At 44.1% G+C, this 14359-nt stretch overlaps 1 protein-coding gene across 1 annotated transcript in view; it reads left to right on the top strand.

The window, feature by feature from the left end:
* The window catches only part of LOC148136122 (putative G protein-coupled receptor 139), a 75564-nt gene extending 64655 nt beyond the window's left edge, over positions 1 to 10909 (top strand). The window contains exon 2 of the mRNA XM_087984032.1: positions 9999 to 10909. Within this exon, the coding sequence (XP_087840158.1) occupies positions 9999 to 10909 (911 nt within the window). The remainder of the gene's footprint in view (positions 1 to 9998) is intronic.
* Positions 10910 to 14359: the final 3450 nt, after the last annotated feature.

Below are 14359 nucleotides of genomic sequence, written 5' to 3'. Positions count from 1 at the left end.
CATTCCGAATCTGCTGCTTCCTTCTGTCCTTCCGAATCTGCTGTTTCCTTCTGTCCTTCCGAATCTGCTGTTTCCTTCTGTCCTTCCGAATCTGCTGTTTCCTTCTGTCCTTCTGAATCTGCTGCTTCCTTCTGTCCTTCCGAATCTGCTGTTTTCTTCTGTCCTTCTGAATCTGCTGCTTCCTTCTGTCCTTCTGAATCTGCTGTTTCCTTCTGTCCTTCCGAATCTGCTGTTTCCTTCTGTCCTTCTGAATCTGCTGCTTCCTTCTGTCCTTCCGAATCTGCTGTTTCCTTCTGAATCTGCTGCTTCCTTCTGTCCTTCCGAATCTGCTGTTTCCTTCTGTCATTCTGAATCTGCTGTTACCTTCTGTCCTTCCGAATCTGCTGTTTCCTTCTGTCCTTCCGAATCTGCTGTTACCTTCTGTCCTTCCGAATCTGCTGTTACCTTCTGTCCTTCCGAATCTGCTGTTTCCTTCTGTCCTTCCGAATCTGTTGTTTCCTTCTGTCCTTCTGAATCTGCTGTTACCTTCTGTCCTTCCGAATCTGCTGCTTCCTTCTGTCCTTCTGAATCTGCTGTTTCCTTCTGTCCTTCTGAATCTGCTGTTACCTTCTGTCCTTCCGAATCTGCTGTTTCCTTCTGAATCTGCTGTTTACTTCTGTCCTTCCGAATCTGCTGTTTCCTTCTGAATCTGCTGTTTCCTTCTGTCCTTCTGAAACTGCTGTTTCCTTCTGTCCTTCCGAATCTGCAGCTTCCTTCTGAATCTGCTGTTTCCTTCTGTCCTTCCAAATCTGCTGTTTCCTTCTGAATCTGCTGTTTCCTTCTGTCCTTCCGAATCAGCTGTTTCCTTCTGTCCTTCCGAATCTGCAGCTTCCTTCTGAATCTCCTGTTTCCTTCTGTCCTTCCGAATCTGCTGTTTCCTTCTGTCCCTCCGAATCTGCAGCTTCGTTCTGAATCTGCTGTTTCCTTCTGTCCTTCCGAATCTGCTGTTTCCTTCTGTCCATCAGAATCTGCAGCTTCCTTCTGAATCTGCTGTTTCCTTCTGTCCTTCCGAATCTGCTGTTTCCTTCTGAATCTGCTGTTTCCTTCTGTCCTTCCGAATCTGCTGTTTCCTTCTGTCCTTCCGAATCTGCAGCTTCCTTCTGTCCTTCCGAATCTGCTGTTTCCTTCTGTCTTCCGAATCTGCTGTTTCCTTCTGTCCTTCCGAATCTGCTGTTTCCTTCCGAATCTGCTGTTTCCTTCTGTCCTTCCGAATCTGCTGTTTCCTTCCGAATCTGCTGTTTCCTTCTGTCCTTCTGAATCTGCTGTTTCCTTCCGAATCTGCTGTTTCCTTCTGCCCTTCCGAATCTGCTGTTTCCTTCTGAATCTGCTGTTTCCTTCTGTTCTTCCGAATCTGCAGCTTCCTTCTGTCCTTCCAAATCTGCTGTTTCCTTCTGTCCTTCCGAATCTGCTGTTTCCTTCTGTCCTTCCGAATCTGCTACTTCCTTCCGAATCAGCTGTTTCCTTCTGACCTTCCGAATCTGCTGTTTCCTTCCGAATCTGCTGTTTCCTTCTGTCCTTCCGAATCTGCTGTTTCCTTCCGAATCTGCTGTTTCCTTCTGTCCTTCCGAATCTGCTGTTTCCTTCTGTCCTTCTGAATCAGCTGTTTCCTTCTGTCCTTCCGAATCTGCTGTTTCCTTCTGTCCTTCCGAATCTGCTGTTTCCTTCTGTCCTTCCGAATCTGCCGTTTCCTTCTGTCCTTCTGAATCTGCCGTTTCCTTCTGTCCTTCCGAACCTGCTGTTTCCTTCTGTCCTTCCGAATCTGCTGTTTCCTTCTGTCCTTCTGAATCTGCCGTTTCCTTCTGTCTTTCCGAATCTGCTGTTTCCTTCTGTCCTTCCGAATCTGCTGTTTCCTTCCGAATCTGCTGTTTCCTTCTGAATCTGCTGTTTCCTTCTGTCCTTCCAAATCTGCTGTTTCCTTCTGTCCTTCCGAATCTGCTGTTTCCTTGTGTCCTTTCGAATCTGCTGTTTCCTTCTGTCCTTCTGAATCTGCTGTTTCCTTCTGTCCTTCTGAATCTGCTGGTTCCTTCTGTCCTTCTGAATCTGCTGTTTCCTTCTGTCCTTCCGAATCTGCTGCTTCCTTCTGTCCTTCTGAATCTGCTGTTTCCTTCTGTCCTTCCGAATCTGCTGGTTCCTTCTGTCCTTCCGAATCTGCAGCTTCCTTCTGAATCTCCTGTTTCCTTCTGTCCTTCCGAATCTGCTGTTTCCTTCTGTCCTTCCGAATCTGCAGCTTCCTTCTGAATCTGCTGTTTCCTTCTGTCCTTCCGAATCTGCAGCTTCCTTCTGAATCTGCTGTTTCCTTCTGTCCTTCCGAATCTGGTGTTTCCTTCTGAATCTGCTGTTTCCTTCTGTCCTTCCGAATCTGCTGTTTCCTTCTGTCCTTCCGAATCTGCAGCTTCCTTCTGTCCTTCCGAATCTGCTGTTTCCTTCTGTCCTTCCGAATCTGCTGTTTCCTTCCGAATCTGCTGTTTCCTTCTGTCCTTCCGAATCTGCTGTTTCCTTCCGAATCTGCTGTTTCCTTCTGTCCTTCTGAATCTGCTGTTTCCTTCCGAATCTGCTGTTTCCTTCTGTCCTTCCGAATCTGCTGTTTCCTTCCGAATCTGCTGTTTCCTTCTGTCCTTCCGAATCTGCTGTTTCCTTCTGTCCTTCCGAATCTGCCGTTTCCTTCTGTCCTTCTGAACCTGCCGTTTCCTTCTGTCCTTCCGAATCTGCTGTTTCCTTCTGTCCTTCCGAATCTGCCGTTTCCTTCTGTCCTTCTGAATCTGCCGTTTCCTTCTGTCCTTCCGAATCTGCTGTTTCCTTCTGTCCTTCCGAATCTGCTGTTTCCTTCCGAATCTGCTGTTTCCTTCTGAATCTGCTGTTTCCTTCTGTCCTTCCGAATCTGCTGTTTCCTTCTGTCCTTCCGAATCTGCCGTTTCCTTCTGTCCTTCTGAATCTGCCGTTTCCTTCTGTCCTTCCGAATCTGCTGTTTCCTTCAGTCCTTCCGAATCTGCTGTTTCCTTCTGTCCTTCCGAATCTGCCGTTTCCTTCTGTCCTTCTGAATCTGCCGTTTCCTTCTGTCCTTCCGAATCTGCTGTTTACTTCTGTCCTTCCGAATCTGCTGTTTCCTTCCGAATCTGCTGTTTCCTTCTGTCCTTCCGAATCTGCTGTTTCCTTCTGTCCTTTCAAATCTGCTGTTTCCTTCTGTCCTTCTGAATCTGCTGTTTCCTTCTGTCCTTCCGAATCTGCTGTTTCCTTCTGTCCTTCTGAATCTGCTGGTTCCTTCTGTCCTTCTGAATCTGCTGTTTCCTTCTGTCCTTCCGAATCTGCTGCTTCCTTCTGTCCTTCTGAATCCGCTGTTTCCTTCTGTCCTTCCGAATCTGCTGTTTCCTTCTGTCCTTCCGAATCTGCTGTTTCCTTCTGTCCTTCTGAATCTGCTGTTTCCTTCTGTCCTTCCGAATCTGCTGCTTCCTTCTGTCCTTCTGAATCTGCTGTTTCCTTCTGTCCTTCCGAATCTGCTGCTTCCTTCTGTCCTTCCGAATCTGCTGCTTACTTCTGTCCTTCCGAATCTGCTGTTTCCTTCTGTCCTTCCGAATCTGCTGCGTCCTTCTGTCCTTCCGAATCTGCTGTTTCCTTCTGTCCTTCCGAATCTGCTGCTTCCTTCTGTCCTTCCGAATCTGCTGTTTCCTTCTGTCCTTCCTAATCTGCTGTTTCCTTCTGTCCTTCTGAATCTGCTGTTTCCTTCTGTACTTCTGAATCTGCTGTTTCCTTCTGTCCTTCCGAATCTGCTGTTTCCTTCTGTCCTTCTGAATCTGCTGTTTCCCTCTGTCCTTCTGAATCTGCTGTTTCCTTCTGTCCTTCCGAATCTGCTGTTTCCTTCTGTCCTTCTGAATCTGCTGTTTCCTTCTGTCCTTCCGAATCTGCTGTTACCTTCTGTCCTTCCGAATCTGCTGTTTCCTTCTGTCCTTCTGAATCTGCTGTTTCCTTCTGTCCTTCCGAATCTGCTGTTTCCTTCCGTCCTTCTGAATCTGCTGTTTCCTTCTGTCCTTCCGAATCTGCTGTTTCCTTCTGTCCTTCCCAATCTGCTGCTTCCTTCTGTCCTTCTGAATCTGCTGTTACCTTCTGTCCTTCCGAATCTGCTGCTTCCTTCTGTCCTTCCGAATCTGCTGCTTCCTTCTGTCCTTCCGAATCTGCCGTTTCCTTCTGTCCTTCTGAATCTGCCGTTTCCTTCTGTCCTTCCGAATCTGCTGCTTCCTTCTGTCCTTCCGAATCTGCTGTTTCTTCTGTCCTTCCGAATCTGCTGTTTCCTTCTGTCCTTCTGAATCTGCTGTTTCCTTCTGTCCTTCCGAATCTGCTGTTTCCTTCTGTCCTTCCGAATCTGCTGCTTCCTTCTGTCCTTCCGAATCTGCTGTTTCCTTCTGTCCTTCCGAATCTGCTGTTTCCTTCTGTCCTTCCGAATCTGCTGCTTCCTTCTGTCCTTCTGAATCTGCTGTTACCTTCTGTCCTTCCGAATCTGCTGCTTCCTTCTGTCCTTCCGAATCTGCTGCTTCCTTCTGTCCTTCCGAATCTGCCGTTTCCTTCTGTCCTTCTGAATCTGCCGTTTCCTTCTGTCCTTCCGAATCTGCTGCTTCCTTCTGTCCTTCCGAATCTGCTGTTTCTTCTGTCCTTCCGAATCTGCTGTTTCCTTCTGTCCTTCTGAATCTGCTGTTTCCTTCTGTCCTTCCGAATCTGCTGTTTCCTTCTGTCCTTCCGAATCTGCTGCTTCCTTCTGTCCTTCCGAATCTGCTGTTTCCTTCTGTCCTTCCGAATCTGCTGTTTCCTTCTGTCCTTCCGAATCTGCTGTTTTCCCTTGGCAGACTGCTATGATTTTTCTTTTTTTACAGAGTGTCTTTGTATAAAATTTCTTGATATCTTTAATATCTTTTACAGGGGCCCTGTAAGAGATTTCTTTGAGAGTGTTGCGAGCCCTTTCAGATGCCATGTACTCTCATGTTCGATGGACTAATTTTCAAACTGCCCTTTTTTTAATCCCCAAGACTCATAGCCTCTCATTAATCCACTGTTGTCAAATTCAATTGTTTTTTTTGGTATCCCCGGCAATATTTAAATGAATTGGTTAAATTCAAATACGGTTGCCTTCACATCAAAGCACGACCCGAAGGTGGTTCCACATGATCAATTCTCAGCACTGTCTGCACCTGTCAGCTAGTCACAGGCTCATGTACTATCACAACCTGTGCTGTCACAAGCTCAGAAAAGGCACCTCTCTCTTTCAGTGACCATACACTCTTTTGACTTCATAATACTATCTTGGAATAGTTTATAATTAGTGGTTAAATAACATATGATGTTGTTAAGTATTGCAATAAAGTGAAGTTATGCTAATTCTTTTTGTTATATTTTAACTGTGTTATAAGAATAAGGTGTGTTTTGATTAAAGGTCAATGGTGGACCAATCAATTGAATCTGGAAAACAGCATCTTACACTTGCCTTTTAAAGACAATAGGAAGTAAGGTCTAGGTTATCTCCTTAATGTATTTTGGAGTCTGGTGTCATCCACAACAAGGCATAATTAGCTTTCACCATTCTCCTGCTGACTGCCATGTAACACTGAGCCATCTAATTTCCTTTGAAAACCTTAATTGAAACTGCCTACAAGACAGTCACTGACATTGCATTTTAGACCCAACCACAAGCAGCAATATGAAGTATTTCCACACATCACTTCTGCTTCTTTTACCAAAGACTTCAAATCTATGTCTTGTCGTTTTCAATCCTGTCAGCATTCTGCCAAGGTCCACCCTGTCTGTGGTATCCTGACTTCTTGTGATTTTGAAACTGCCATCAAATCTCTTGTCAGGCCTTTTATCTCCAAGGCCAACAATCCATCTGAGATTCATTGGTCTTCTAGAGACAGATTGAATAGTTTAGGTTCAAACTCTATTGAGTTTCGAGGGAGAGGAGATCTAGTTAAGGCATTTAAGATGCTAAATGGGATCGAAAAAGTAAATGTAGAGAAGATGTTTCTCCATGTAGGGCAATTCAGATGAGAGGTCACAGTTTTAGGATAATGGCAGCACAATTAAAACTGGAGAAATTATTTATCTTAAAGGGTCATGAGTCCATGGAAATAATGACCTCAGGGTGCAGTGGATGTCAGAATTTTGGCTTAATTTAAGGAGGCGATAAAAAAGTTATGAATTAGTAATGTGTTGAAGAGAATGGGTAGGAAAGTGGACTTGAGGCTGAGATGAGATCAGCTGTGACTGTATTAAATTATGGAATAGGCTCAGGGGACTAAATTGCTGACTCCTGCTCCTATTTCTTATGTTCCTTTTTTCATTATAGCTCAGAGCGAGGTATGTTGACCAGTGGCCATGTCAGTCAATGACAATCTACTGACACAAATCCATTTTACAGCTTTTGGCCCAATTTCCTGGAGTTTATGGCAGTGGAAAATACTGCGTAGGCAAGATGAAAGCTTTTGACTCAAACACCCATTCTAGCAGTGAGTGTGAGTCTTTTATGTTCCTCTGGGTGCAAATAATTCTCCTTGATTGAGCTTTTAGCTTTCTGCTTGTTATCTTAAATCAATCCCATCTTTGTTATAGACCAGTCTACTGTTGGAAAAGGTGCCTCCTTTCCCAACTATATGTGGCCCTTATAAATTTATGCACTTCGATTCGTTCTCTGAGCAACAGTCTACAGTCCAAAGGGAACAACCCCAGTCTCTTCAATTATTCCTCATAGCTCAGAGCATCCTGATGAATCTCTTTGCCATTGTCCTGTGTAATCACTCCCTCCTATAAACTGGGGATAAGATATGGCCTAACCAGCATTTTACGAAGTTCCAGTTAACCTCCTTGCTCCTGCAGTTGATAAAATAAGGTAGCCCATCTACCATCTTAACCACCTTACCTACCAGTCCTGCTCCCTTCAAGATCTGTGTATATGTACAACAAACTCCCACAGATCTTCAGTTCCTCCAGAGTCTGACCAATCAGGATGTGATCTCTTCCCTTGTCATCCCTCCCCAAGAGCATTATATCAGGCTTTTCTATGTTGAATTATATTTGCCACTGCTCTCTCCATGTAACCAGTCCATTGAGGTGTGTGAGCAATTTATGGATATTGTCCTAACTACTCAACACTCACAATTTTTGTGTCATCTGAGAACTTATTGATCTTATCCACTACGCACATCACAAACAACCATGGACCCAGCACTGAATCTATTGCAAACAAACATCCATTCTACCATTAGGCCAGTTTTAGAATACTGCATTCAATTCAGCTCTTCATGCTATAGAAAATTTGCTGTTAAACTTGAAATGGTTCAGAAAGGATTTACAAGGATGTTGCTGGAATTGATGGGTTTAGGCTATGGGGAGAGGCTGAACAGGCTGGGGCTTTTCCACCCTGGAGCACGGGAGGCTGAGGGGTGATCTTGTAGAGGTAGATAACATCATGAGGTGCATGCATCGAGTGATTAGCCAAGGTCTTTTAGTGAGGGTTGGAGATTCCGAAACTGGAGGGCATAGATTTAAGGTGAGAGGGGAAAATCTGAAAAAAGACCTGAGGGGTATCATATTAATGCAGACCGCAGTGTGCATATGGAATGAACTGCCAGAGGAAATGGTGGAAGTGGGCACAACTACACCATTTAAAATGCATCTGAATGAGTAGGAAGAGTTTCGAGGTTTATGGACCAAATGCTGGCAAATGGGACGAGGTCAAACTGGGATGTGTGGTTGGCATAGATGCGTTGGACTGAAGAATTTGTTTCTGTGCTGTATGACTCTATGAGTAAGAGGTGACTTGAAAGCATGAAATTTGATCTACAACTAAGAGACCATTGTCTAAAAGTAAGGTATCGCATCATTAAGCCAGATTTAAATGGTTGTGTTTAAGGGGAGTATATTTTCTTTTCTCACAGAGGCTCATGAGTCTTTGGAAATTCCTTTGCAATGGAAACAGAGTCCTTGAATATTTCTAAGATCGAAGTTGATATATTCTTGGCAAGGAAGGGGATCAAATGTTGGGGTAGATGACAATATCAGATCACTAAATCAGCCATAAATATATTGAGTCATTAGGCAGATTTGAAGGTCTTCTCCTGCTTTTGTCCATATGTTGTACATACTTTTTTTCCTAAAGCTACTGTTTCTAAGAGTTTTCAAGCTGAAGTAAAATGATCTGATCTGTCGTTCCTTGCTGTATCCCTCTCGCCTTTGTTGAGCAACAGTATAGCTATAATGTACATAATTTTCTGAATGTTTGGATTTCAATTGACTGTTATTTGGGGTAGCACCCAAATAATTTATTTTTGTAAGAGACTTTGAAAAAACTAGGTCAATCTTTCATAAACATACTTTCATTTCAGTATTCATAAGACATCAGGTGATTGAAAGTTTTTGGAACATTTAGTGTAGTTAATATGTACTTTGGGATTTTGTGACAGGAAAATTAAATAATAAAATAAGTTACCTAGTTTTAGGGTTGAAAATACTCAATAATTCCTTTCAACTTCTAAAGCTCGAAAGTTGGGAAATATTTTGGTTCTGTTTGAAGAAGACCTGACGAGTTTCAATGAGAGCTGAGAGATCACCCAAACTGGAAGGAAGAGAAACACGGAGAAAAGATGCTATGGAGGATCGACAACAGGACAAAGAAAGCTGAGCATTGATTATGCTGAGAAATCAGAATTATGTCAAAAAGACAAAGCTAAGGATGCTCCCCTTGCATGTTTATAGCATTCTCCAGGTAGATGACTTAAAGGCACAAATAGACATAGATGAGTATGGTTTTATTATCATTACAGATACATGGCAACCTAAATATTCAGGAATATTCAATGTTTAGGTAATACAGACAGGAAGGAGAAAGAGATCGAGTTGTGCTGATAATAAGAGTTAATAACTAAGTTATTTGGGGGAGATCTCAGATTTGAAGACCAATATATGTAATCTGTTTGAGTGGAGCTGGAAAACAGCAAATGACAGCAGATATTGGTCAGAATTATTTTTATCAGCCAACAAATGATACTGGCCGTGTGGATCATGGTATTAATCTGGTGATGGAGATGCGTTTAGCGTGGGCAACACAATTATCAGATGTGACTTCACTGCTCAAATCATTCCTAGTTTTTTTTCATCTCTGTTCCATTTAATCTGATATTGCAGTATTCCCAATTATCAGGGAGGTTTAAAAAATGGATTACAATACCCTTTTCATTTTGATAGGTGGCCTACTCTGCTAACAGAGGAGTGGAACGGGGTGAGGGCTGGTCTGGGGTGAGGTATCCACTACTTGGAGACAGTTGATAGGCTTTTCCATGCCCCTGGTTCAACTCCGTCTCCCCATTCCTGACACTTCACACTTCCAGTTGGAAGATTGTCCCAGATTTCCAAAAGCAAGAGGAGAGGTCTCCTCTACTTATGAGATCTGACCCCAGGGATGGACTGTTATTTTGGGAAAGCTGCCTGACCCTGGGAGGATCTCCTTTAGTGGGAGTGGGTCCTTGTCTGTTCCTGGCAGGGTGTGACACTAGGGAGGAGTCTGATCATGGCATTTCAGTGATTATACAATTGAATGTGGCCCAATCTCTCTAAGAGTGTTATCCCAGCAAGGGACTGCTTGTTTTTCAAGAGAGTGTTAATGGCTGAGATCACCAATCCTGGTTATCATTGTGTGGGATATGGGGTTTGATGGAGATACCAGGTGGGTCAGAGTTAAACCTGCCAAACAGATTGAATCAAACATTTGTGACCTCATGAAAGTAATTACATTTCCAATCTGCACTTATGGATAGCTGATTACCTGATCCCTATAAAAATGAAAATGGGTTTTTTGGTGGTTATGCTGTTTAAATTTCAAACTTCCATGCTGGGTTGTTGTCATAAAATCCTGGCATTATTGTCTGAGCTAGAAAATAAGTTTAGTAAATATATTCTCTCTTTTTCTCCCCTCTAATCTCTTACAGTTAATTTACTGGGAATTGTGATTCTATCCAGGGGAAAGTGTGGCCTCTCCAACTGCATCACTCGCTACTTGGTGGCCATGGCGACAGCGGATCTAATGTTCATTAGCATTGGAATCATACCTTTGCGAGTCTGTTTGTACTTTTCCCCAGGGCTCATCCTGCACATAACCCCTGTGTGTCATGTGAATTCTTTCCTACAGTCTGCAGTCACAGACCTTTCTGTCTGGTTCACCGTCACTTTCTCCTTCGATCGATTTGTGGCTATTTGTTGCAAGAAGCTGAAAACAAAATATTGCACTGAGAAAACTGCAGCTGTGGTTTTAGCAATCACTAGCTTCTTGCTCTGTATAAAGAATATTCCATACTATTTTATTTATGAACCTAGGATGATAATTGATGGTATACCATGGCACTGTACTGTGAAGCCAACCTCATACATTGACCCTTGGTGGGTGGCATTTGACTGGTTTGATACAGTCTTAATCCCATTGATCCCATTCGCGTTAATTCTGTTGGTCAATACTTTGACTGTCAGACACATTTTAGTGGCCAGTAGAGTGCGGAATGGACTCAGGGGTCAGAGCAATGGAGAGATTCGCAGAGATCCAGAGATGGAGAGCAGAAGGAAGTCTGTGATTTTACTTCTGGCCATATCAGGCAACTTCATTCTTCTGTGGTTGGTTAATGTTATAGAATTCATTTATTATAACATCCAAGGAACAGATCCTGCGGATTACACCCCACCTGAATATATATTTGAACAAGTTGGAGAAATGCTACTGAATTTAAGTTGCTGTACAAACACTTTTATTTATGCTGTGACTCAGTGTAAGTTCCGAGAGCAACTGAAGAATGCGATGAAATATCCAATCACAACAATTATTCAATTGATGAAGAAGCAAAACAACTGAGACTCATCCAGAGGAGGGTGGCAGCCAATTAGTGAGTGATGCCCAATGTTTGATAGCCAGTTGAACCAATCAAAGAGCTCTGAATGATGCCTACACAGCAGCTTCAACAATTCATGGAGATCTGACAATTACTGACAGCAATATCTACAAAGCTGGGCATGACTGACAGCCAAGTGAACCAATCCTATAATCCCATCATTGTCCACCATCAGCACATCTACTACAAACCCATAGCTCCTCCCACCCAATGTCCTACAAGAACTCCATCCCATTCTCCCAATTCTTTCACCTCCACTGCATCTGCTCGGACAAGGGGACATCCCAGATGTCCACCTATTTTGAGCATTGTGCTTTTCCTTCCTCCGTCATCCAGACAGCCCGCTGCCACACCACTTCCATTCCCCGTTCCACTGCTATAAACAACCCCCATCTCAATGCAATAAGGACAGAGACGCCTTTGTCCTCACCTACCACCCTACTAGTCTCAGCATGCAACACATCATCCTCAAACACTTCTGCCAGATCCATATAGACCTCACCTAGAACATCTTCCCCTCCCCTCCCCTCTCAGCTCTCTGCAAGGACCGTTCCCTCCAACAGTCCTTGGTTCAAGCCATCCCCACCGCCGAAACCCCAGGTACCTTCCCCTGCAACCAGAAAAGATACAAAACCTGCTGGTACACCGCCCTCCACCTTCACCTCCATTCAGGGCCCAAGACATTCCTTCCAGGTGAGACAGAGGTTCACTGTCTCTCCTCTAACCTGGTTTACTGCATCAGATGCACCCAATGTGGACTTCTCTACATTGGGGAGACCGAACATAAACTTAGGGAACGGTTCGCTGAGCATCCCATCCTGGTCAGCAGGAGCTGAAAGGACCTCCCAGTCTGAACCCATTTCAATTCCCCCAACCACTTCCTTTCCAACATGACCATCCTTGGCCTTCTCCATTGCCAAAACAAACCACGGCGTCTTTTGGAGGAACAGCACCTTATCTTCTGCCTGGGCACTCTGCAACCCGGAGGACACAATATTGAGTTCTCCAATTTCAAATAACCTCCCTCCCCATCTCCCAATTACCTTCAAAGCCACTTTCGCCCACCCTGCTCCCTCCCCACCCTTCTACTGCTCTCTGCCACCAACCGGATTCATTCCTCCCATTGACCAACTAGGTCATACCCTCTACCTGTCCTCACCTATCCCCACTTCACTACTCTGCTCCTGCCACCCCCTTTATTTGCAGGTCCCCCCACACCCACTTCCAGTCCTGAAGAAGGGTTAGACCCATTTCTCTACCTCCTGATGCTGCCTGGCTTGCTGTGTTCTTCCAGCCTCCTGTCTGTCTAATTAGCACATATCCTGTCAGCCATGTTATGACTTCAACAGTTTTAACCAATCAAAATGGGACAGGTTGTAATGGTTATTCCTTTTGTCCAATGGTTGCTGAGTTCTTACAGTGTAATGGCTGCTTTAACCAATCAGAAATCTCCAAACTCCCCAGCAGACCCAAGAACAGTAAGAAAGTAGCAAACACAAACAAAGCACTTTGATGCTGGAAATCAGGAACAACAAAAGAGGCTGGTTACTGCTGATGAGGATCGCTGGACCTGAAACATGAACTCTGCTTTCTTTCCACAGATGCTGCCAGACCAACTGAGTTTTTCCAGCAGTTTGTGCTTTTGCTTGTGACAATGAGAAAGATGTTTCAACATTGACACAGAAACATGAACAGAAAAGCTAGAAACATTGGGATCATTGTGTCCATGTGAACAAATAGCTGGCTACAATCATCCAATTTTCCAGGTTTGCTTACAAAGCCCTGGAGGTTGTGGTAAAGTAATTGAAAGTGGAATGAACCTCCTGAAGAAGTGGTGGATGTGGGGACAATTCCAACGTTTAAAAGCTATTTGGATAGATACATGAGTAGGAAAGGTTTGGAGGGATATGGGCCAGGTGCAGGCAGGTGGGACCTATGTAGTTTGGAATGATGTTCAGCATGGACTGGTTGGACCAAAGGGTCTGTATGACTCTATTTAGGTGCTGCTTAAATATCACATCAGTTTCCAACTCAAACACATCATCAGGCAGTGGCTTCCATTTTCCAACGACACTCTGAGTGATAAGCCTACTCCTAAACTGTCCTCTAAGCCGTCTTCATCGAAACATAAATCTGTGCCCCTGGTCGTTGAATCGTCTATTGATGGAAAAAGGAAATACCTTCTGATGCACCCTATCCATCCCCTCATGACCTTATAAAATTCTATCAGATCCCCTCACCAACATCCTATTCAGCTGCAGCATGCCCTCCCTGTTTTTAAGCACTATCCGTCTCGCAATAATGGCACTATTCTGTTTGCCCACTGCACCTGCATACTAACCTTCTGTGATTCATGCACAAGGACACACACATCCCTCTGCACAGCAGCATCCTGCAATTTTTCACTATTTAAATAGTAGCCTATTTTGACCAAAATGGATGTATTTGTATTGTGTCGCAACAGCCTTACCAGATCATAGGACTGTCCTCTCATTACAGAGAAGCAACTGGGGATGATTTCACCTGAGGGCCACCAGACCTTGAGCAAGGGAAGTGGTTGTGAAAGAGCATCCTCCATACTAACCTCAAACCACTGATGGGAATTGAACCCATACTGTTGGTATCACAATGCTCTACCAACCACCAATCCAGCCAAGTGAGCTAAACTGACTCCCACCAAAATGGATGACCTCACATTTACCAACATTGTACTTCATCTACCAGACCCCTACCCACTTACTTAACCTATTTATATCCCTTTGCAGACTTTCAGTGTCCTCTGCACTGTCCCACTCATTTCAGTGTTATCTGCGAACTTTGATGCACTACACTTGGTCCCCAACTCAAAATCACCTTGGCTAAATCATGCAAATATATCAGGAATTCCTGATGAAGGGCTTTTGTCCAAAACATTGATTTTCCTGCTCTTTGGATGCTGCCTGACCAGCTGTGCTTTTCCAGCACCACTCCAAAAATCACCAATCTGGCTTCTGAATCACTTTCCCTTCCTGCCCTCCACCTTCAGGGACCTGTGGATTTGTAGACCAAATACCCACTGATAGTCACTACTTTGCATGGTCCCACTGTTCATGGTTTCATCCTTGTTTGCCTTCCACAAATACACAGCCTCTCACTATTTCCCAAGTTGAATTCCATTTGCCATTGCTCTGCAAAGCCTTACAATCTGTTGGTGCTCTCCTCCTGTTTATGCCATTCTCCTCACTATTGATCACCTGGCCAATTTTCATGTCATATGCAACTTCTTCATCATAGCACCTGCAGTTATCTCCAAATTCTGAAGATACACCATAGATAGCAAGGGCCTCAGCACCAAGCTCTGTGGGATCCTATTGGAACACACTTCAAATAACGAGCTGCCAGAGGAATTGGTGGAGGCGGGTACAATTAAGACA

Source organism: Chiloscyllium plagiosum, unplaced genomic scaffold, assembly GCF_037043375.1.
Source record: "Chiloscyllium plagiosum isolate Xiang-an unplaced genomic scaffold, Cpla_swu_hap1 HiC_scaffold_47, whole genome shotgun sequence".
Classification (NCBI taxonomy): Eukaryota; Metazoa; Chordata; class Chondrichthyes; order Orectolobiformes; family Hemiscylliidae; genus Chiloscyllium; species Chiloscyllium plagiosum.
This window is presented reverse-complemented; position numbering and strand designations above follow the sequence as displayed.